This window comes from Saccoglossus kowalevskii, chromosome 2 (assembly GCF_978046115.1).
Source record: "Saccoglossus kowalevskii chromosome 2, keSacKowa6.1, whole genome shotgun sequence".
NCBI classification, from domain to species: Eukaryota; Metazoa; Hemichordata; class Enteropneusta; family Harrimaniidae; genus Saccoglossus; species Saccoglossus kowalevskii.
The window spans coordinates 10249488-10275758 of NC_140642.1; the positions used below are offsets into that span (position 1 = coordinate 10249488).

The 26271-nt window shown below is 37.2% G+C and overlaps 1 protein-coding gene across 3 annotated transcripts; it reads right to left on the bottom strand.

Moving 5' to 3' along the window:
* Window positions 1–483: 483 nt before the first annotated feature.
* On the bottom strand, window positions 484–26143 carry LOC144344452 (uncharacterized). Of its 3 annotated transcripts, XM_085490989.1 has the most exons (18): window positions 26126–26143; window positions 25546–25798; window positions 23299–23481; window positions 18778–21432; window positions 18364–18659; window positions 17495–17607; window positions 17056–17238; window positions 16366–16897; window positions 12332–12584; window positions 11453–11572; window positions 10886–11062; window positions 8587–8670; window positions 7625–7708; window positions 7223–7321; window positions 4530–4578; window positions 2698–2825; window positions 1832–1989; window positions 484–1480 (listed from the first exon to the last, which is right to left on the bottom strand). In XM_085490989.1, exons 2-17 carry the CDS (start codon window positions 25768–25770, stop codon window positions 1849–1851), a joined length of 5322 nt encoding a protein of 1773 aa, XP_085347115.1. In that variant the 5' UTR covers window positions 25771–25798; window positions 26126–26143; the 3' UTR covers window positions 484–1480; window positions 1832–1848. The 3 variants fall into 3 exon arrangements, 2 of the variants coding, with proteins under 2 accessions (XP_085347115.1, XP_085347113.1); XM_085490987.1 differs by lacking the exon at window positions 26126–26143 and having other exon boundaries at window positions 25546–25902; XR_014926609.1 differs by lacking the exons at window positions 484–1480; window positions 4530–4578; window positions 26126–26143 and having other exon boundaries at window positions 1899–1989; window positions 25546–25902.
* Between the last annotated feature and the right edge of the window lie 128 nt (window positions 26144–26271).

Genomic DNA, 26271 nt, shown 5'->3' on the forward strand with positions numbered 1-26271 from the left:
CTAAAAGATAGATTTTGACATACAATATGTTGCCTATAGGGTAAATAGTGCTGGCTGAATCAATGTCTGATATTTACTAAAAGATAGATTTTGACATACAATATGTTGTCTATGGGGTAAATAGTGCTGGCTGAATCAATGTCTGATATTTACCAAAATCTAGATTATGACATACAATATGTTGTCTATGGGGTAAATAGTGCTGGCTGAATCAATGTCTGATATTTACTAAAAGATAGATTTTGACATACAATATGTTGCCTATGGGGTAAATAGTGCTGGCTGAATCAATGTCTGATATTTACTAAAAGATAGATTTTGACATACAATATGTTGCCTATGGGGTAAATAGTGCTGGCTGAATCAATGTCTGATATTTAGTAAAAGATAGATTTTGACATACAATATGTTGTCTATGGGGTAAATAGTGCTGGCTGAATCGATGTCTGATATTTACTAAAAGATAGATTTTGAGATACAAGATAACATGAAAATACTTTATTACACTAATCTGACAGATCTGAAATTTAAAAAAAATGCTAGTAACATGATTTCCATTTATGTAAAGGCTAAAACCATTTTGAAATAAAATACAACAAATCAAATCTTATTTTGGTGTAAAAATCATGGAGAGAGCCCGAAATTACCATGATGCATTACTATCGTGTGTATCCATGCTGGATGTCCATTTCATGGTGATAACAATGTACTGCTGAATGTCCACTTCACTGGATTACCGGATGTCCATTTTGTTATGACAACACTGGATTGCTGAATCCTCATATCGTCATGACAACATTTGATTGTTGATTGCCCATTTCCTCATGACATTACTGGATGTCCATTTTGTCATGACAACACTGGATTGCTGGATGCCCATATCGTCATGACAACATTTGATTGTTGATTGCCCATTTCCTCATGACATTACTGGATGTCCATTTTGTCATGACAACACTGGATTGCTGAATTTCTATTTTCCATTTCTTTGTGACCTTATTTTGGGCTTGGCAGATTATCAGTAAATTGACAGAAAGTGCACTATTGATGAGAATTCTCACCATTAACAAAATCCCACAGGAACCCCACAAGACATGAATGCAATATATTAAGATTGTACAGTTAAGAAAAAAAATTTGCTTTGGGTAGAGTTTGTGGGGATGGCAGTGTATATAAATGGGTTTGTTGTGTGGTTGGTTGACACACCATTGGATCAATATGATGTCGATGGGGAATTCTCAGCTCTATCACTTTGGTTATCTGGCTGGGAAACAAATATAGCTGTAATACACATACACCAAAAGCTTTTGACTTTTTTCATAACACATTAAAAACCACTGCATAATGCTACTTCGTTGGTGACAATACTAAAATATGTGGGTCAATTATCTTGAAAAGAATCTAATCTATTCTGTAATCATCCAGTGTTGTCAACGTGACGGTGTTGTTACAGTGATAGCAAAGCAAGTAACTTCCATACCTATCATAAGAAAAAAACAACACATCAAATGTAAAAAGAAACACATCAAATGTACTTACTATGTTTCAAAAACCACCACCAATAAAACAATAGCATACAAGACACATGATGTACTTGGTGTAGAAATAACAAAATCAATAGTGTGGTGCCAAACCATGTGATACTTCATTCAGTGGCTATAACTCATTCCATAGCCTACAGTGCTAGGAAAGGCTAACAAATTCAGTTACTACAACAGCAATTAATTGCCAGCGATTTGATGATAAACATTTACAAAAAATAATGAAGTTAAAAAAGGTATGAAAATCCTTAAAATTAGTGCTGCTTTATAGAATATCTAGGATTACAAACCTTTGAGTATGACATCCTTAGATGAGTTTTGTTCTATTGAGAGCTCTATCCGCATATGAATCATCTGTTATTTTCTCCCAATCAGTTTGTCCAACAACAAATCCTAAAGCTCTTGCTTTCTCCTGTCCTTTCCTCTCCTCCATATCTGCCCAGCGAACCTGGATATCAAAACACAAACTGTGATTGTAATGTTTGTGCAGACAGAATCAAATACTTGCATGTTAAGTGAAAGTTTTGTACCATTAAGAAAAGCACTTTCAAGAATTTTATTAAACATCTTTAGGATAATGTGAACATGTGACACGTCTATCTGCCAATCATATTAACATTAGAAAGCTTACATAATATAAGGAGTGTAGAACTACTTCATTGGACCTACAACACTGACCCTACTACATAAGATTCTACATAAGTACAAGTATGTGAGAACAATAGAGGGCGCCATTACATCTCCATTACAGCTACGTCACAGAACATTCCACGTTGCTAAGACACACACCACTCTACCATGTATTTCCATGGGTTTTTGCGCGAGCTGTTGTAAAATGCCGGTCGAAGAGCCGGTGAAAACAGCTAAAGTCAAGGAAACAGGACAAACACAACTTTGAAGTAATCATGAGCAACCAAATTCATATATGTTGCACATGTAATCTTGTTACACTGTTCAGGGGAGTTTCAACAAATATTCCAAAGTACAGTTTTCTGAGAGTTATCGGCCTTTGTTTTCACCGTAATGATTGCTGGACGGTGAAAACACCCGAATGTCCAACCCCGAGGATAAACACAACAAACTCACCACTAGGGGGCGCTAGATACAATAGGATTAAAATATCAAGTTTGAAAGACAAGTTGGTGTTTAAACATACCCTTTTTTTGCCTGGTTGAGATGCTCTATTGGCATAGTCATCCGATAACTGGAGGTAGTCTTCTATCTTCTGTGAAGCCGAGTCCTCTCGTTTACGTTTACCATAAGACATCACACCGTCAAGTTTGTCTGTAAATAAACAAAAAATAATCCCCAAAGTCTAAATAAATGCAACAATTTGAGAGGAATAACAAATTACTTTGATAGTTCACAGAAAACATGCAATCGTTTCACACAAGCACATGTATAATAACTAAATACCAAATAATTAAAATTGCCAATAAAATAACATAAATCAATAAAGTTGAATCTCAATATGATGGTATTAAAAGAGTCAACAACAACACCTTATAATATTAACTATACACTGATGTGTCCATATTAGCACCCATCAGTGTGAGTTAATATGTCTCCAAGCAAATCAAAATATTTACCAGGTACTAAAATATCTGAATGTAATTTAGCACACGATTTACAAGCTCTTTTCAGTAACCAGCGCCAACGCAAATGCTTTGAGCCGCAAAAGTAACGAGAGGTGACAGCGGAAAACAGAACGTACACGCAACAAAACGGAACGTAGCAGACTCGCCGATTTCTGCATCGCGTGAAGTTTAAGGTAATCCATGTTAAAAACGGTGGAATCATATACACCATTACTGGGTGATGATTTCTGGATTCCGTGACCTGCTAACTGTATGGGGAGTGTGTGGGAAACTAAACAATATTGGAACACATTGTGTTTTCATAAAATGATGGAATAAAGTAATAAGTGTATAATAATGTTTTCTTCTCAAAACACTAAAGCATTCTCAGGTTATGCTGCTCTAAGGCTACAAAACATTTTTTTTAAATAAGTAAATTTGCTAACTGCAAACTTAAGAGTTTTATTGATCTTGTCTAGAGCATTTGGCTGAACTCATCCCTGATTTTTGCAAATGTAACGACTACTCAATCCATAAGAAAAAAATCTAAATCTTTGATTACCGGTATAAATAATGTTATCAAATAAAGGAACATAATTTTTCATTAAGTAATACATTCAAATCTCAATACTACAATGTATGTTACAACGAAAAAACAGTTACGATAAACAAACTGTTTGAAAAGCTATTGTTCTATGGTGTGATCAGAAATTGTATTTACTGCCAATTATTAGTGCAAAGAATGTTGGCAAATATTTCACCGTGGTCAATGTGTTTCATTTGTCTTGGAAAAAGTCACAATAACACTTTGGCGAACTGCTTCAGAAACATTGTATTTTCACATGCACTAAGTCCAGATGTTGAACAGGCTGAACAGGAAGTCAGTGTTGCAGACTGCGTCAAAACCAAAACAGGACATTGCCTGTGGCATAACTTGTCCCAGATCTCGATGTCAGTTCGCAGTTTGATGCCTGAGATGTCATTTTCTTATTTTGTAAGAAACTGATGTTTATCTCCTGTTTATTTTTTTATTGATCGAGAAATTGTGCAATCGTACATTATGTGTACGCATATGTGACTTCAGTCAATTCATTAAGTCAGGAATTATTTATTCATTTATTTATTAATTGTACAATAAATTGTATTCTCTATTTTCAATAATTATTTTAATAAAAATGGCAACATTTATTTGAATACTACCTGTGTACATTTAATGTTGGCAAGTGTCGAAGATTGCATCAATGTTTTGTTTTCTAAAATGGCCTCTAATGATTCAGTGATTACAACCTTGATATTCATACTAACGAGGTTTGGCTAACAAGGTTTCTAAATATATTAATTTGAACAATTAAGTATAGATCACAAAAAATCTGTATTACGGTATGTTGAGACAGATAATGACATGACTTACCAAGCTTTCCTTCTGAGGCATCCTCCCATTTACTTTTGACCACTGTTACCTAGTAGGATGATTTAATATTCTAAATAGTTGCATACAAATGACACAAAGGACAGTGTGTAAAATCTATTTAATTTACACATCTTACAACACTGACCCTGGTGCTCCAGGTAGTCTTCACTGCAGGGCTGGCTGTGGTTGTGGTTTGGGAAGAAAACTTGTAATAAATAGTATAGTTATCAACAATATAATTATTATTCATTAAAACATACTGAGAGAACATGTTTTATTGAAAAAAATGTATTTAAAAACTAAAAACATATAAGATTATACAACCTTAAATTTCAAACTTTTGCAAAGAACAATTTGTGATACTTCATATTATATATGCAATACTTGCCAAACTCATCATACTTGGTATCTTTATCATAAAAATGACCCTCCAGCAATCCCATCACATTTGGTACCTTGTACCATAGACATGACCCCTGCAATCCCATTATACTTGGTACCTCGTACCATAGACATGTCTCTTGCAATCCCAATATAATAGGTACTTTGTACCATAGACATGACCTCTGCAATCCCATTATACTTGGTACCTCGTACCATAGACATGTCTCTTGCAATCCCAATATAATAGGCACTTTGTACCATAGACATGACCCCTGCAATCCCATCATACTTGGTACCTTGTACCCTAGACATGGCCCCTGCAATCCTATTATAATAGGCACTTCGTACCATAGACATGACCCCTGCAATCCCATTATACATACTAGGTACCTAGTACCCTAGACACGGCCCCTGCAATCCTGTTATAATTGGTACCTTGTACCACAGTCATGGCCCCTGCAATCCCCTTATACAATTATAGACAAGTACCAGATATAGTTATCACATTATACATTGATAGCTATCCTATCAATGTATTCATTTCAACACTATATAGACATCACATTTCTTTATGTACAAATACTGGGCAGTACAAAAAAGTGGACCACGTATTCCTAACTTGTACCATTGGCAGGGTCCACTGAGTTATGTATGACAATTAAATTCATGCCACTTTCTCTATAACATGAGAAACTTTCCCTAAAATGCGAGACACTTTCCATAATACATTACATCCTTTCCCCCCAATAAATTACACACTTTCTCCAATACATTACATCCTTTTCCCAATACATTACATCCTTTTCCTAATACATTACATCCTTTTCCTAATACATTACATCCTTTTCCTAATACATTACATCCTTTTCCTAATACATTACATCCTTTTCCCAATACATTACATCCTTTTCCCAATACATTACATCCTTTTCCCAATACATTACACTCTATTCCCAATACGTTACACTCTATTCCCAATACGTTACACTCTATTCCCAATACATTACACTCTATTCCCAATACATTACACTCTATTCCCAATACATTACACTCTATTCCCAATACATTATATCCTTTTCCCAATACATTACAGACTTTCCCCAATACATTACAGACTTTCCCCAATACATTACAGACTTTCCCCAATACATTGCAGACTTTCCCCAATACATAACAGACTTTCCCCAATACATTACAGACTTTCCCCAATACATAAAACACTTTCTCCAAAACATTACACCCTTTTCCAAATATATTACATCATTTCCCTAATATATTACATCGTTTCCCTAATATATTACATCGTTTCCCTAATATATTACATCGTTTCCCTAATATATTACATCGTTTCCCTAATATATTACATCGTTTCCCTAATATATTACATCGTTTCCCTAATATATTACATCGTTTACACACTTTCCCCAATACATTACATAGATTCCATAACATTACACTTTCTCTTATTACACACTTTCCCCTCATACAATACACACTTTCACTAACATATGCATACTTGTATTGCTATATGTTCAGAACATTACGCACTTTTAGTAACACAATATGCACTTTCAGTAACACATTGCTCTCTTTTGCTAACACATTATATACTTTCAGGAACACATTGCTCCCTTTTGCTAACACATTACATACTTTCAGTAACACATTGCTCACTTTTGCTAACACATTACAGACTGTCAGCAACACATTACACACTTTCAGTAACACATTACATACCTTCAGTAACACATTAGGCACTTTCAGTAACACATTAGGCACTTTCAGTAACACATTACGCACTGTCAGCAACACATTACATACCTTCAGTAACACATTACACACTTTCAGTAACACATTTACGAAATGTCAGTAACAAATTACGCACTTTTGCTAATACATTACACACTCTCATTAACACATTACCAATCTAATGCATTAAATACACATAACACATATGAACAATAATTTAGAGTTAAACTCACCACTGCCCAGCATGCCAACCATCTGTGGATCCTTTGAGACTGACTTACCTGTATATGCTGAAATAAATGATGGGTTATGTAAAGTAGGAATGCAAGTACTTACATCAGGTGTCATCCCTCCCTCTGATGATAGCGAGACATACTCACACATACTTACCTTCTAGCTAACAAAAAATGGTTAAATGGAAAACAAACTGGAAAAGTGACTATTCTCTATTGATATGGCTAGCTTATTTTCAACAACCAAATTTATAAATGACATTTTCAGTTAGTTATTTCCAGTTTGCTTATCATTAAAATAGGTGCAAATGTTATGCTTATTCCTACCGAATGTCCCTCTTTTTCTTCCTCACTGGGTTTTGTTTTCTCTTCTTCTTCTTCCTCCTTCTTTGCATCGTCATCCTCATCAAGGTCTTCCATTTCCACCTAATCAAAGGAACAGGAAGTGATATCACTGTAATCAGCCCTGGTCACATCGAAATCTGTCTTAAACATACAGCTTATTTCAGCTGTTACACTTATATATGCATGCATGTGTGCCCACTTGAGTTGTTATCTCCATCCCGAATATTGCATTCTTGTATATCAAACAAATAATGCTATCTATCTTGTGGTTTCTGATCAGAAGATAAAATAAATCAAAGTAATTTAGAAATTGCTCATTCCATCACTAAAACAACATCACAACAGAAACCATGATTTCGATATAGACATAGGTAAGTAACAAACCTCAGCAATCGCATCGTCTTGCAGCAAAGATCGCACATCAAGTTTATTATAATGAACTGGTGTAGATTCCCAAGCATCATGTATCTAGAAATCAAATCAGACATTAGTCAATCCCAATAGGTTTATACACTCCAAGTAAGAAGGCTTTAGCTCTAAATCCACTCAGAAACCAATCTCTGTTTCATTCAATTGTTTCAATTTCAGTTTTGAAACGATGGAAGGAAACAGTTAGGAACCATATTTCTATGTACAGGTAACATAGCAGTTTTTGTGCAGAAGCAAAGTTAAATTATTTAGTAAAATTTGTTCTAGAATCAGAATTTGTTAGATGTTTAATTTGGAATTATTGTTACTGTTTCCCAAAACAGAATAATTTGACAAACCAAGATCTGGATCTGGAATGGTAGAAAATGCTTGATTTTTATGTATTTTTAAGATCAAAATAACAACCAGTTGGCCATCTCGAAAACAGGTCAACAAACAAATTAATGTGCATATGTGTGACAAGATGTATGATGTATCTAAAGTTTGAAGTTTATAGCTTTTGAAAGCTTTCATTTAAACAAAATGGCCGCCAGATGCCATTTTAAAAACAATCTGGGAAACACAAGGGAGTGCCATCAAGGTCCCATTAAGTTTAATGTATGCACCAAGTTTGAGCAAAATTCATCCATAAATGACTGAGATCAGGTTCCAGAATGGCAGAAATGAATTGTTTTAGATGAAATTTCAATATTTAAATAGCCACCATCTGGCCATCTTGAGAATCAAATCATGAAACAAATGGATGTATTCATGTATCCTAAGAAATATCGTGTGTGTGCAGTTTGAATGTGATTGGCTAAGGCGTGTTCGAGATACAGATGAAGACAGATGGACAGAGGTCAATCCACTAGTCCTCGTTTCCAAATTACATCAGGAACTTGTTAATTGAAAAAATTGAATTTAGAAGTTTAAAATACCTTTTTTATTTCAGACTGTGTACGATGATGAATATTCTTCTTTACACAACATGAAATATCTGATGACATTTCTGCAATGTACACCTGAATAAACAGATTTATTTAAGAGTGTTAGTTTGCACCATTATATGACATGAAACAGACAACCATTATAATACACACTAAGAAGTGGTTCTTATGCTAAAATCACTGCCAGTCAGCCATATTGAAACATTAACCCTTTGCACACCATAGATACTTTGTTGCAACAATGTTGCAGGGCCCATTACTAATTTGCATATTTGTACTCCCATTACCCAAAACTTTTTACCAATTCAGTGTGAGCCAGGTAGGTTGACATGTACACAGGGAAAAGAAGACTAGGACACTGTAGTTTCATTTCATTTAAAAAAAAAAAAAAAAAAACATTTTATTTACAATTCACTTGGTTTCTAATTTATGATAACACCGAAATAGGCACTCATTTCATCTCTGTCCGTTTCATACCAATGCCGGTCTACGCGCCCGGTAACTTCCTGTCTATGTCTAGCCATGGAACTATAAACCATGGTCTAGCGTATTTATTTGTTTCCCCGACCAACAAATCCAAAAAAAATCGTCCGTAAAATATAATTTAAAAAAATCCAGTGGTTCCCCGTCGAAACCAACACCATGTCTTGGTCCTGAAAACTGGTCGTCATGTGCTGGATATGTTTGGTGTATTGGCGATGTCATCGGCATCAGAGTCTGAGTCACTGTCGGCATCGGCATTCAGCAAGTCTAACAGTTCATTAGGATCGATGTCACTGCCACTGCCACAGTTGGTATTTTGGCATAGCAATTCACATCTCAATCTCCCTTCGTCTATTTCTTCCACTGTAAAGCCTTCAAACTCAGTGTCTGAATCAGACTCATCGAAAAATCTCAGAATTGTGTCACGATCAGTTTGCGATGACAGCTCCGAGTCGGCCGATTGTTGTTGCATCCTGGTACTGGGGCCCGCAGTCTGCTGTTCGCTCACAGTTTGGAAATTCATCACTGAGTTAAAACATTAAACGTATCACACAAATAGTTGTGAATAATTGCATAAAAAATCCAAAAATACTCGACAGGAATTTAATTCGTTCGATTACAAGTCAGCTGTGTTTACAAACAAATGCAAATACGCAGTGGAGGTCAACTGAATGATCGTGTCTGTCAACCACTGAAAAACCTTGCATATTCCAGCCACAGTCAAATTAGTGTGTAATTTATTCATATATTTGGAAGAAGTATTCCTTATTTGGCAGGATTCTTTATTAGGAATATACATATGGAACAGTAGGGCGGGAATTACCGGGGCAACGACACAGTGATCGTGTTTAAATATTCAAACCAACGGTAATTGATGACAGTGTCGTTTGGCCTACAGAGGTCATTGGATATTCCTGTTTAAAACCCCCATTTTAAAGCGATATTTGAACACTGTGAATGAAAAAAATACATGGATATCCAGTGGAAATACAACAGAGGCGAAATAAGGACTTGCAGTGAAAAATAGCAACGAAACTGGGATGCCTTTTTTACGGAACCAGCGACTACGGCAATTTTCACGTGTTGACCTCTGCTGGCACGCAAGACTGATTGCGATGACAGTCTGATTTTTCGACATTAAAAACTCGCCAACAAGGAAAAACAACATTTTATATAGGTAATTTATTTAAATAATGTTTCCAGTTCAGATGAATATAAATTTTATATGTATTATGCGTTTATTTTGGATAAAAACTGCGGTAGAATAAATGAACTTTCACCAAACATGCCGCTGTGTTTGTTTATTTATGCAAATTGTCACAGCTCTTCACAGACACCGTCCGAAAAACCCGTTGTACAAGAAAAGTACGAGGACAATTCGTATATAATTTTCAGTCTGAACGTACCTGTATTTCTAATTATTTTCATCAACAATTTATTTTTTCATGCAAAGATCATGGGAGATCAGAATCAACTTCTGTTTCAATCCATGAAATACCGGTCGTTTACGGCCGCACTGGGATTTTGACAGCGCATTAACGGGTGGCCTTTTACGGCCGGATTGGGTTATCTTTGGTCAGAAATAAGCGGCCGTATATGGCCGCATTGGGGCGCAAAGGGTTAACAGAATACATCTGTACATGTAGGATTTGATGTTGATTACATATAACTAAATTAATAAATTTTACAAGTTGATGACCTATACCAAAGAGTTGATAGATTTAACAGGTTCATTACATATAATAGTTGATAAATGTTACAAGTAGATTACATATACTAAATATTGATATCAGAATACAATACATACCTCAAATGCTTTCTGTTTAGCAAATGTCCAGAACTGCTCAAAATGTTTCACTTTTTCATTAATAGCATCCACGATAATAAAATCAAAGAATCCATCTTCAATAGTCTTTTTGAAAGCTTTAAATAAACTAGCTCTGTAAGCATCTTCCATTTCAGATTCATACTCATACTCCAAAACCTAGTAAAAATAAACATAAGAGGTTAAGTTAGAACAGTACTAATAGTACTGTTCTAACTATGCTGATGCTATCTCAGTGCATGTTCATGCACATGCAATTGAGAGAAGTTAGTATGTTCAACTCTCAAGGTGATAAGCTAATTAAAAACTGACACAACTGGACTACAGGGTCAAGTAAGGTCATAGAGAGAGCATCATTATAAATTGACACAACTGGACTACAGGGTCAAGTAAGGTCATAGAGAGAGCATCATTATAAATTGACACAACTGGAATACAGGGTCAAGTAAGGTCATAGAGAAAGCATCATTATAAATTGACACAACTGGACTACAGGGTCAAGTAAGGTCATTGAGATAGCATCATTGAATCAGCAAATGATATACTTACTTTCTTTCTGATTTGTTTTCCTGTTTCTGGATCTCTTTCAGATTTGTCCACTTCTGTCATAAAGTAATCATCCAGACATAGCATTCTTGGGTTACTACTACTCATTTTAGCTTCTCGAACCTAATGAATCAATGCATAGAGTGGTCTTACATGTATTTAACATAAAACAAAGCCATACTTATTCATCAGAAGCAGGGTTTCCCCAGGCCAAATCACCTTCGCAGCCTGTGATGCAGTCTATTACCCCTGCAACGTCTTGTTCCGCGACGGTAAATTGTTTTTACGGGACATGGACCAGCTGTCATGCCAAAACAGTAGCACATGCTCTGCCATTTCCTGTATGACTCTTCAAAGTACACCACACAGACATGTGATTTAGAATGATTTGCTTTTTATATATTCCAAAACCTATATAAGCTGGAAACTATTGGCCTTGTTCTACCAATGAGTACTGCTGGTACACATGTAAGTATACATTATAAACACTATCTGGTAAAGTCCACTGCATGTTGAATACATACACTGTATCCTTTGTGCATTTTAATGAAAAAACTAAATTTTGAAATTGTTTTATTTTTGTTTTTGTTTTACAGATTGTGAAGAGAGAGTTAGGATGAGTGAGAAAATCTTGGAGAATTTATTATTTATAGCTTTGGAACCATGCTGCATATCAAAGACTCGGTATTCTGTAGAAAATGCATCTATGTACATAATGCTAATCAATCTATATCAAATGTGTTTTGTAATAGTGAAACAGTAAATAAAATAAATATTAGCAATACCTGAAAAGAAAACAACGATATTAAAAAATTCTGGAGAAAACACTGCACATACAGAAGCCAATGAAATAGGGCATCTAATTTAGGATATAACATTTACCTTTATCAGCTTGGATACATACGTCTTTCCACTGCCAGGTAATCCTCTTAAAATAATTACGATCTGTTTGGGTCGGTGATTTCTACCAGGTTCATTCAAGATGTTTTCAATAAGTACACTTTCTCCAGTTACAATAGATTCTTCTTGTTTTACAGACGGTGGAGATTCTGCATACGATGTACCACTCATGTGACCATGATCAAAGACCAGTGGGGCAGGAGGATAATCACTACTTGCATCATAGTCTGAATATCTGAAACCATACAAAATCTGCTATTAACATATTCCATAACCTTGAAATCTTACTATACATGACTATGTAAAAACTCAATTTCGCAGAAGTAAATGTAATTGTTTTTTTAATAGTCAAAAGAATAAATTTTGTTTGATTCAATGAAAAGCGATTCATTTTTAGCAAGAATTTCAAGCACACATGATAAAGCTTTATGGAAAGTACACATAACTGTCAAAAATAAGTTGTGACATCTAAGTTATAGGACATTCGAAAAATTAGATAGTCTGGTTTTCCCGCCAAAATAAATAAAAGTTCATTGTTAGATTGAAGTTCATGTTTTGTGGAAAACATTGCTGGTACAATGCAACCTCTGGTTGGAATCACTGGAAATGTATCATGACGCATTAAAAAGTGTGAATTAAAAAATATACAAATTTAAATTTAAAGCCAAGAGTCGTCACCTGTGCATGCGTCACATGGCCAGAGCAGGTCATTGTTTACAAACAAGTGTCTACCCATGAGCCTTTGCGTTTTTAGCGTGTGTTTTTATTGTCAGTTAGGACTCAATTCCCGTGAGTGTACACAGGTGACAACCCTCTCGCTTTAAGTTATTCTAGTGAAAATAAAGCAGCTTATTTATAAAACTCTATCATCGTCTATGAATTATGTTCACACAAATTTACTTTATAATCTCAGAGCAATGATGTATAGCATGGCAGTGATTAATCATTGTCAAAACCTTCATAGTCATAGCAACGATCAAAATATAGGTAAGCCTAATGTTCCCAGAATCCTACATGCAGCTTTACTTGCTAAAAAACGCATGTGGCACCCTACACATCACAGACACATAAATTATTTTTGGAAAGCTCATTATCACACTACAATATGCTTCAGAAAATTATTTGCCTTTGCAGTCATTTTCATCACCATCATTACTCTACCTCAATCTTCCTCATAATTCAACATTTCCCATCACTACTCTACTTCCTATCCTCATAATTCAACACTGCCATCACTACTCTACCTCAATCTTCCTCATAATTCAACATTGCCATCACTACTCTACCTCCTATCCTCATAATTCAACACTGCCATCTCTACTCTACCTCCTATCCTCATAATTCAACACTGCCATCACTACTCTACCTCAATCTTCCTCATAATTCAACATTGCCATCACTACTCTACCTCCTATCCTCATAATTCAACACTGCCATCTCTACTCTACCTCCTATCCTCATAATTCAACATTGCCATCACTACTCTACCTCCTATTCTCATAATTCAACACTGCCATCACTACTCTACCTCAATCTTCCTCATAATTCAACATTGCCATCACTACTCTACCTCCTATCCTCATAATTCAACACTGCCATCTCTACTCTACCTCCTATCCTCATAATTCAACATTGCCATCACTACTCTACCTCCTATCCTCATAATTCAACACTGCCATCACTACTCTACCTCCTATTCTCATAATTCAACACTGCCATCTCTACTCTACCTCCTATCCTCATAATTCAACACTGCCATCACTACTCTACCTCCTATCCTCATAATTCAACACTGCCATCACTACTCTACCTCAATCTTCCTCATAATTCAACATTGCCATCACTACTCTACCTCCTATCCTCATAATTCAACACTGCCATCACTACTCTACCTCCTATCCTCATAATTCAACATTGCCATCACTACTCTACCTCCTATCCTCATAATTCAACACTGCCATCACTACTCTACCTCCTATCCTCATAATTCAACATTGCCATCACTACTCTACCTCCTATTCTCATAATTCAACACTGCCATCACTACTCTACCTCCTATTCTCATAATTCAACATTGCCATCACTACTCTACCTCCTATTCTCATAATTCAACACTGCCATCACTACTCTACCTCCTATTCTCATAATTCAACACTGCCATCTCTACTCTACCTCCTATCCTCATAATTCAACACTGCCATCACTACTCTACCTCCTATCCTCATAATTCAACACTGCCATCTCTACTCTACCTCCTATCCTCATAATTCAACACTGCCATCACTACTCTACCTCCTATTCTCATAATTCAACAATGCCATCACTACTCTACCTCCTATCCTCATAATTCAACACTGCCATCACTACTCTACCTCCTATCCTCATAATTCAACACTGCCATCACTACTCTACCTCCTATTCTCATAATTCAACAATGCCATCACTACTCTACCTCCTATCCTCATAATTCAACACTGCCATCACTACTCTACCTCCTATCCTCATAATTCAACACTGCCATCACTACTCTACCTCCTATCCTCATAATTCAACACTGCCATCACTACTCTACCTCCTATCCTCATAATTCAACACTGCCATCACTACTCAACCTCCTATTCTCATAATTCAACAATGCCATCACTACTCAACCTCCAATCCTCATAATTCAACACTGACATCACTACTCTACCTCCTATCCTAATAATTCAACACTGCCATCACTACTCTACCTCCTATCCTCATAATTCAACACTGCCATCACTACTCTACTTCCTATCCTCATAATTCAACATTGCCATCACTACTCTACCTCCTATCCTCATAATTCAACACTGCCATCACTACTCTACCTCCTATCCTCATAATTCAACACTGCCATCACTACTCTACCTCCTATCCTCATAATTCAACAATGCCATCACTACTCTACCTCCTATCCTCATAATTCAACACTGCCATCACTACTCTACCTCCTATCCTCATAATTCAACACTGCCATCTCTACTCTACCTCCTATCCTCATAATTCAACACTGCCATCACTACTCTACCTCCTATCCTCATAATTCAACACTGCCATCACTACTCTACCTCCTATCCTCATAATTCAACACTGCCATCACTACTCTACCTCCTATTCTCATAATTCAACAATGCCATCTCTACTCTACCTCAATCTTCCTCATAATTCAACACTGCCATCACTACTCTACCTCCTATCCTCATAATTCAACACTGCCATCTCTACTCTACCTCCTATCCTCATAATTCAACACTGCCATCACTACTCTACCTCCTATCCTCATAATTCAACACTGCCATCACTACTCTACCTCCTATCCTCATAATTCAACACTGCCATCACTACTCTACCTCCTATCCTCATAATTCAACACTGCCATCACTACTCTACCTCCTATTCTCATAATTCAACAATGCCATCTCTACTCTACCTCAATCTTCCTCATAATTCAACACTGCCATCACTACTCTACCTCCTATCCTCATAATTCAACAATGCCATCACTACTCTACCTCCTATTCTCATAATTCAACACTGCCATCTCTACTCTACCTCCTATTCTCATAATTCAACACTGCCATCTCTACTCTACCTCAATCTTCCTCATAATTCAACACTGCCATCACTACTCTACCTCCTATCCTCATAATTCAACATTGCCATCACTACTCTACCTCCTATCCACATAATTCGACACTGCCATCACTACTCTACCTTCTATTCTCATAATTCAACACTGCCATCACTACTCTCTCTCTACCTCCTTCTTAGTCAGTTACAAAGTGAAATGAACTTATCATGTAACGATGACTTAAATCATTGTCAGATTCAGTGCTCAATGGATGAGGACAGCAACTTGTTAAAGATTCAGTGCGCAGCGGCTGGGAATGGAATGTGTTACAGATTCAGTGCTCAGTGGATGGGGATGACAACTTGTTAAAGAATCAGTGTGCAGTGGCTGGTGTAAGCACAGACAACTATGTTTGACTTACTTATTGTCTCTTCCAAATTGCTCTTGATTTCGATCAGAGTTGTACCTATCTCTGTCATAATCTTGTCCTCTTTCCCTCTCTCTTATCCAATCATGGTCCTTCTTTCGGTCCCTCTCTCTTTCATAATCTCTCTCTCTGTTTCGGTCTCTGTCACGATTCATGTCTCGGTCACGGTCATAAGCTCTGTCACGATCACGAACATTGTTACGACCTCTGTCCAAGTCACGATCACGTCCATGGTCTCTGTCCCAAACACGTTCTCTGTCACGGTCCCTTTCTCTGTCACGATCTCTGTCCCGCTCACGATCTCTGTCACGGTCACGACCTCTTTCTCGTTCAATGTCTCTGTCCCTTGATTTATCTCTAGATCTCTCTTTAGATCTCTCCCTATCTCTAGATGGGGACCTGGAACGAGCTTTTTTTTGGTCATCGGTTTTGGTTACAAGCTGCTTGTTTCTCTTCTCATCCCATGGGTATACTTTCGGCTCGGATTTCTGTTCTTTGCGAGCTTTTTCCAACTCCAGATACCTTCCTGTACAGTTAAAAATAATAATTTGATTCATTATTTCAATACTTTAATTTTACTTTTTTTTGTTTATTTTAATTTTAACCGATGCTGATATACAACTAACTGAAGACAGAGCAGGTAATAAAAGCTACAATGTAAGTGCCTCAAACTCATCAACATACCTCTCTCATATTCATCAAGAACCATTCTGTCCTTTTCACGCAAGAATGCATCAACTTCTACCTCTCTACCAAGTGGTGCATGTTTACCATGTCCGTAATCAATCTCTTCAACTGTATGTGCTTTCACAAACGCACTTTCATTAGGGTTGGGCGGCGGTGGTGGTGCATAACTCCAAGCTTCAGCTGTTAAAAAAATAACACTTGTATAATACAGGCAATATAATCAGAATATATTCAGTATCTAAATATCAAGGCACTAATTCAAATTCAATGCTTAACTGTTTCTGAATTTCAATGACAATTGCTTGCATTCAGCGGGAAAACTAATTGAGGAATCTGTATCCACCAAAAGTACCAGGATGTGTGACCTTTAGGTCATGTACAAAAGGGTACTGAGAACAACTTACAGTCACAAATAGGAATACAAAATATATATCACCTCTTCTATGCTCATATTCCCTAGCATATGCGTAATCTCTTCTATCATAGTAGTACCTTTCATATTCTTCTCTCTCCCTTTCCCAACTATAATATCTGTCATAACCATAATCTCTGTAATTATATTCCAGAAAAATGACATTTTTATTATTGTTATATTTACTGTTATGAAGTCCATATTCCAGACTAGAGCAATAATGACCATTGTATCAAATTGAAAGGGCTTCTTGAGATACTGATAGAACACACGCACATTAACACACAGACAAGGTTAAACTAACTTTTTTTCTATATATACAGAAGTAAAAAATTTAGCTACTCTAAAGAAATTACAAAATTTGTTAAGACTTTTCAGCAGAATCAAGTTTAAATAATTCATTATTTGGAGTATGTGAGGCTAGATGACATGTTAGACAGCAGCAAGAAACCACTGAATATAGCAGTAAATGAAAGATAGAAGTTTAGGTGTCTTTTAGTTTGCAGTATTTCTCTTGGTGCCATGTAACCCAGTTTTTCAAAACAACTGTGCTTTTATAGTTGAAGGTTTATTTTGTTAATTGGTCACCCCCCCCCCCCCCCAGATTTTATAGATGCATTTTGAGTCTCGTATGGTTCGGTGGTTTTAGAACAAATAATTCATCAACAAATGAAAGATGCATGATGATCTATTAATTTGCTTATCATTCCAACTACACAAACCAGGGAAGTCATCATGACATTTCTAGTTTTTAATTCAGAGATATGTATCTTTGTAGATAAAAGGTCATTGACATACACATGCTGCGAAATATGTTGGGATATGGGACTGTTCTATAATGTGAACAATATGAGCTATGAGTACTCGAACATCAATGAGACAAGAAGACACACCTGTCATAATAACTACCAGGATAAGGTGATCTGGAATATGGATCTGGTGGTCCCAATGGTCTGGAATAGGGATCCAGTGATCTTGAATATGGATCTGGCGGCCCTGGTTGTCTTGAATATGGATCTGGCGGCCCTGGTTGTCTTGAATATGGATCTGGCGGCCCTGGTTGTCTTGAATATGGATCTAATTGTCTTGGTACTCTAGAATATGGATCAAACGGTGGAAGATGATGCTCTTGTGGCATTGGTTCATCAATAAAGTCTCCATCATCAGTTAATCTCCGTGTTTTGCCACCCTAGAAACAGAGAACATTATAAAATATTCATGATAACAGCAGAGTGGTACCCAACACCTGTTACTACTATAATAACAATTGTGTTTCTGTGTCAGATCATATAATAGGCCTAAATTACCTGGTAATCAAAGACTTGAACTCCTTCTCTTTTTGATAGTTCTTCAAGTTCTTTCTCTCTGTTATTCTCTTCTGTGCTTTCAAGCTCACTTTTTTGCATTGGAACTGATTGCTGTGATGCAGCATTGTTCGATGAAAGTTTCTGCAACTGTTCAAGTTGTTTCAACTTAGCTTGTTGGGCTCGTAACACTTCAATTTCCTCTATAGCTTTTGATGTAAAGGCATCTCTACTAGGTACTTCCTTGTTAGTAGCTTCTTGACCTATTTGCTCATGTTGCTCCTGATCCATTCCTTCCTGTTTTTGAAGATGGCCTGGTGGCAGCATTCGTTCGTGTTGCTGACCTCTAGCATGTGAAGGCAATTGTTCCTGTTGAGGCATGACAGGTGGTGGCATTCGTAGCCGTGGTTCACCCCTACCAAAAGGTTGCATCTGTTGCTGTTGTTGACCTCTACCAAAAGGATGCATCTGCTGTTGTTGTTGACCCCTACCTTGTGGTGCCATTTGTTCCAGTTGTTGACCCCTACCATGTGGTGGCATTTGTTCCAGTTGTTGACCCCTACCATGTGGTGGCATTTGTTCTAGTTGTTGACCCCTACCATGCGGTGGCATTTGTTCCACTTGTTGACCCCTACCATGTGGTGGCATTTGTTCCACTTGTTGACCTCTACCATGTGGTGGCATCTGTTCCAGCTCTTGACTTCGTCCTTGTGGTGGCATTTGTTTCAACTGTTGACCCCGTCCATGTGGTGGCATTTGTTCCAGCTGTTGACCCTGTCTATGTGGTGGCATTTGTTCTTGTTGCTGACCAAACGGTTGCATTCGTTCAGGTTGTTGACCTCTACCCTGTGGTAGCATTCGCTCAGGTTGTTGACCCCTACCATATGGTGGCATTTGTTCCAGGTGTTGACCCCGTCCATGTGGTGGCATCTGTTGCTGACCCCTACCAAAGGGTAGCATTCGCTCTTGGTGTTGACCCCTGCCATGAGGTGGCATTCCCTCTTGTTGACCCCTGCCAAATGGTAGCATTCGTTCCTGCTGTTGACCTGTACCAAAAATTTGCATTTGTTGTTGCTGACCCCCAAATGGAAGCCTTCGTTCCTGCGGTTGGCCCCTACCTGCTGGCAGCATTCTTTCCTGCTGTTGGCCCCTATCAACCGGTAGCATTCGTTCCTGCTGTTGGCCCCTACCAACCGGTAGCATTCGTTCCTGCTGTTGGCCACTACCAACCGGTAGCATTCGTTCCTGCTGTTGGCCCCTACCAACCGGTAGCATTCGTTCCTGCTGTTGGCCACTACCAACCGGTAGCATTCGTTCCTGCTGTTGGCCCCTACCAGAAGACATCATTTGCTCCTTCTGTTGACCCCTACCAACAGGTAGCATTCGTTCATACTGCTGACCGGCATCTGAGGATATGATTTGCTTCTGTTGGTCTTCACCTTTCAGTGTTTCTTCTTTCTGTTGTCCTTCGCTCTTTGGGTGTTGTGCTGGTGTTTGCACTTCATGATGAGACGCTTCTTGGTGTTGTTGTGAGTTGTTATGATCATCTTTACTTTGAGAGGGACGACTTGTTTCAGCACTTTTTGTATTTCCTTGCTGATTTAAAGACATCAGAGATGGTAAACGTTTGTGTTCTTCCATCATTTTTCTGTCATCGCATTCTTGATCAAATGGTGGTTCAATTGTCATATCAAGAAGAGGTCTAGGCCCTCTGTTCAATCCTGGAGGTTGAAATCTCTGTTGTGCTGGACCACTAGGACCTCTAAATCCAAATTGAGGACCACCAACTCCAGGACCACCTCTAGGTCCATCTGGTCTCTGACCTCTAAACCATGGACCAGGTCCCCGAGGCTCAAAAGAACCATCTCTTGGAGGGCCATCAAATTGGCCTGGTGTGTGCTGAAAATCTCCCTGTGGTCGAGGAAAACGTTGACCATCAAATCTTGGACCACCTCTTGGACCACCACGCCCAAAAAGCCTTGGCTGGTTCTGTTCATGAGGAAAATTGGGTCGCATAGTATTTTGATTATTAAAATTAGTTAGTGGAGGTCTATTAAAACGTTCTGGACCACCAAACTGTCTTGGACCACTTTGACGTGGCCATCTTCCACCTTGCTGAGATTCTTGATTAGGTAACTGTTGCTGCGGTTGAAATTGTTTATCATGTTGAAGTTGTTGTCTATCATGTTGTTGTTGATCATGTTGTGGTTGTTGATATTGTTTATTATGTTCTTGTGGTGGTTGTTGATTTTGTTTTTTATGTTGTTGTTGAAGCTGCTGCTGTTGTTGCTGCTGTGGCTGCAGCTGTTGTTGTTGAAGCTGCTGCTGTTGCTGTTGTTGCTGCTGTGGCTGCAGCTGTTGTTGTTGTTGTTGCTGCTGCTGCGGCTGCTGCTCCTCTTGTTGTGGTTTGGCCTTTAAGTCTTCTTGCATTTTTCTTCCTTCTGTTGAATTTTGTTCTTTACGTTTTAGGTCTATGTAATACTTCTGTTGTTCTTGATGTTGTTTCATCTGTTGTTGCCATTGTTCCCATTGCTGTCCATACTGACTAAACTGATCTTTATTTGGATGGTCTCTATGTTGCTCTTTCCAGTCGTCAAACTGTGTTTTCCACTGAGTAATCTGTTCACTAATTTGTTCATGTTGTTGCTCCAACTCTTCCTAATGAAGAAAACATAACATGTTCTATCAGAAGTGCAACACCAAGTACTGCGAATTATTTGCTCTATTAATCTCATATCAGCCAATGTTACATACTGAATCATAAAATATTATTGCCCACATGAGAACCTCTAATTTATGTAAGCGCATAATACAGCAACTTTGTTTTATGCTTTTTAGTCACCATGAACACAAAGTCCAAAAAAGTATTCCATAACAAATTACAGACTGAACACAATATAAGTGCACTACTGCGAGGTAATAACGCATAGACTGAATTAAAATGGTTTTCACAAAAGAACATTGACAAACAAATTTCATTAAAAATTACTAAAATTAGTCTGAGACCTGTGGTTCACATTTTCAAAAACACCTTGAAGCAAATTGGTTGTTTGACCACTATCATGTGGTGCCATTTGTTCAGGTTGTCATGGTTACAAGAGTCTTGAGTTGCCACTGGCAACAAATTAATTCCAGGCTGGAAGGACCTGAACGAACGTGATTGTATTTACCTGCTATGACATTACACATTTGTATTAAATTAGCATGATGATTATAGTCCCACAGAACTGTAAATTTCGTCTTCATCATTTTATATTAAAATCAACATTTTGCCAATGCAGCGAAGCAACTGAGAGAAATGGCAAAAAAATCTAAGCTAAGATGTACACAAATGTACTAAGAGTGTGTCAACTAAAATTGGCCTGAGTTACCTATATATATATAATATCAAAGCAATCAAATTATAAGTATAAGAAAAAATGACAAAAATATTCATCTAAATTAAAGAATTGAAGATACAATGTATCATCACAAAATTAAAAAAATCTAAGAGAGGTTTACCCAAGGTACATATAAACCAAGTATCAAAGCAATCAGACTTGCATTTTTCAAGAAGTTAAAAAAGTAAAAAGTTTATGCAAATGCCAGGTGTCAACCTGGCGTTTGCATAAACTTTTTACTTTTTGCTGACCTAACAAAAACATGCATAGATTGTTATTAAAAATGGTTATTAAAATACAGCCAATAATGTTTGTTGCCCTGACCTATACTTTAACCTGAGATTCCAGCTCTGTCATTTTTGATGAAAACTGCAGTCAAAACATGTGCCCCCACTGATGGTATTTACAACTGATTAGAAGCATACAAACCTAATTATGTTTTTTTTATGAGTGAATGTTTCTAATGGAATGGATATATTGACACATATCAGTAGATAGTATAAGTTACATACATGTATATGGTTTAACAAATCGCATAGACATGATGTCTATGTTACTTAGATTACAGGTATTTAACCTAATAAATACCCTGATAGGGCTGATAATTTATCGCACGTTTAAATTTTGTCATCAATTTTTCCTGTTATTTTTTTCTGCAGAGCGAAATATTTATTTTGAGAAAAACTGCCTAGAAAAATGAAAAAAATCCATATTTTTGGAATACCGGGTAATTCTCATAGGAAGTCATGTTAAAGCATTATGTCATATAAAATGTAAAGCAAACATCAGAATGTTCTAATAATTCTTGGCTAACATATGTACACATCATGTAACTACATATTTTTTTTTTACCATATGTAACCAAACAAAATTTTGGGATAAGGTGAGAACTTTTTAAAAATCAAAATTTTGTCATGGATGTTTGAATTGCGTTTTTCAGAAAATAGTTTGGTGACTACCGGTATATATTTTTATTTGGGTTCATTGAACAACAGAATTCCACTGAATTAAATTTTGACCAAATTGAGGAATCAACAAACATTGCAAAAATTATAATTGTTATGCTAGAACCTATAAAAGTCAGATGAGAGAACTGTAACATTGACATTGACAAACAATCAGATAAAATATAATACTGTCATACCAAAGACATTGACTGCAAGTATTGAGCTTGAGCAAATACTTGCTGTTGTTGGTACATTTGCCTGTACATCTGTTCATATTGTTGTTGCATTAAAGTCTGTTGATATTCTGCCCACTGTCTCTGTTGCTGCCACTGTGCAGCTTGTTCTTGAAGTTGTTTCATCTTGACTTGCTCAGGATCAGTCTAAGAGGTGAAAAAAAAATGTACACAGTTTTTGTGTCATGATTAAAAAATAATAATAATGATTTCCGTGCTATATTTTGCATAACAACATCAGAGTGCGAATTAAAAGTATGCAAATTTAAATCTTTTTTTTGGACAATATGAGTCATTTATAAATGAATTGGATGCAGGAATTAATTAGAGATCACAAATTAATAACAGTTTTTACAGTAAGTACATTACTGTAATTGCTCTATTGGACAGTTAGAGAATATGACAATAATATTTCCAGCCTAGTGGATTATATGTACAACTAGGTGTACATGTAGTAGAGAGTAGATAAAACCTTATTTTTAAGACTAGTAAATTTCAAGTGAACAATTTTTTCATAGACAAAAATGTTAATTTTCCTGAGAATGAGGATGCCAACATTATTTTGGTCAGTTTCCAAATTGAATTTATGTCACAGATAAATACAACAAACGTCACAATTGCGTGAAATTAGTCAGATCGAAACGTGTCCCAGTGTCGGCGACAGGGTTTGTAAACGGTTATGTTTTGATTAGTAGAGTAGACAATTATGATAAACAAATACATTGTAGCAAACATAACGCCCAACCGTCCACTGCACGTAATATAAATAGGTGACGGTAAATGTTGTATTGGTGACGCACATTTGTGTTAGGCTAGTTTATAGGGGGCATAGTTCTTCTGTGTCGATACAAATCCTAATGTCTGAAAACAACAAATTTGATGACACCAACTTAAAAAACAACACAAAGACTAAACGCCGACACAAAAAAAAGAGCAACGGACCCATAGCTAAATCAAACTGTTACCCTCGTTAAAACACGGTATATCTCTTTCTGGAGGATGTGGTGGCCCTAAAAAGGGCAGTTTTGTACAGTTTCTGAGCTAAACGAACAGACATCCCGTTGCACTGAAGAATGGTCTAGTGTCAGCTAGTGTAATTTTCTCAATGGCAGAGCATATAGAATATGGAAAATTTTCGAAGCTGATTAAAGACAACGGTAGTCGCTCTAAACACCTTTTTATTTTGTTAAAACAAAATTTCCCGGACTATTGCACACACACAAATGTTTTTCACAACAATGATGACTGTACACACTCAACACGTGGTCAGAGAAACTTCCACTTCCTGAACTCAAATGGGTGCCAGACTGGGTTGCCAGGCCGGGGTGTTAGGCAGCTCCAGGTTATTACAGGATTTAGTTATCGGTATATTTCGAAAATTATAGAACCGTTACCATCCAAATCTTGTTTTTATACGAACGTGTCACATTCCGGGTTTCTTCGGCACAAATGAGATCACAGTTACCACTCCTTTGAGTAAAATGGTTTGTCTCATTAACCTCCGCTTTTTCGTCGCTGATTGTTTTTAAAATGTAGCCAGTTTGTTGTTACAGTTATAATGGCCAACAAGCAATCGACGGCACCAGATGTCTGGCAGGACAAACGCACAATCAATCAAACGGACCGACAGTTCCAAACTAATTTCACGCAATTATGCCGTTCGTTGTACATGTGGTGTTTTCGTTTTATTTTATCATGTCTGGTCCTTTCAAGAGCAAGTCAGTTTTAGTTTACAGCAGAATTGATATAAACTGTCATCGCCATATTCAACTTTCTATTGTTTTGACTGGGTTGTAATGAATGGAAAACTGCTGACGTCCAATAATCACCAGATAAATTGTTACTGTTATCTGAAAAGCAGATATTCGGCAGAAGTTATGCATGAAACCAGTCACTCTATTAGGAGTAGTAGTAGAGTGACTGTGATGAAACCATCAATGGGAGATCATTCTCCTTTTTTTTTAGCTCCATGCTCCAGCTATATGTAGCCAAATGGCTTTGCTGCTTGAGGATCCTACTATGACAATCTCATCTGGGGTATTTAATACGTGAACCCTGACCATCAATATAGGAGCATTAACAGAAAAATGATGGGTATTCATCCAGCACGAGCGAGAATGGGTTTTGTTTTCAAAGTGATTACTCGTTATAGAGGGCGCACGATGTTGACTAAACCAAGACAGTGACATGTTTCTGATTCAAAATTCATACCTGATTTGATTCTGCCGTAGTTTCAGAACCAGGGGCATTCACAAGGGGTGCTGGGTTGACAGCCATGGCACCGGTACCGACTGCTGGTTGCCAAACTTGTGGCGATGTCAATTGTTGTTGCTGATATCCAGCAGTAGCTGCCGCAGCGTACATTTGTTGGTATTGTTGCCATTGCTGTGTGGTTGAAGCATCAATGTTTCCAGCCCATTGATTGTTTTGGTACATGATTCAGCCTCCACGGGTTCTTTTTACACTGTAACATAGAGGTGGTGAAATAAAGATGGCTAAAACGAACTTGTGTGTGATTATTATTCAATCGTTCACATCAGGCATGGAGAATAAGAAGTTGAGTGTTTGTTGTTGTTTGATTTCTCCAATTCGGAAATACAGGGCTACCGGGTACTCTAATCACGTCATTAAATATTTTCAAAATAAAATAAAAAATCGGATTTCCTGTGTGTACATACACACAGGAAATCCGATTTTTTTATTTTATTTAACTTATTTAACTTAACCAGAGACTGTCGGATTATTTTAAGTGGGTAATACGCATAATATTAGGATCACCGACTACTCGTACCTTGTCCCATGAGTCTTTGCGTGTACGCCGTCCAAGGCGTATACGCAAAGGCTCATGGGACAAGATACGAGTCTAGGTCACCGACATGAGGACTGTATATTCGCGTTATTTCGCGAGGATTCGTAACCATGATGTCATGTTCGGAA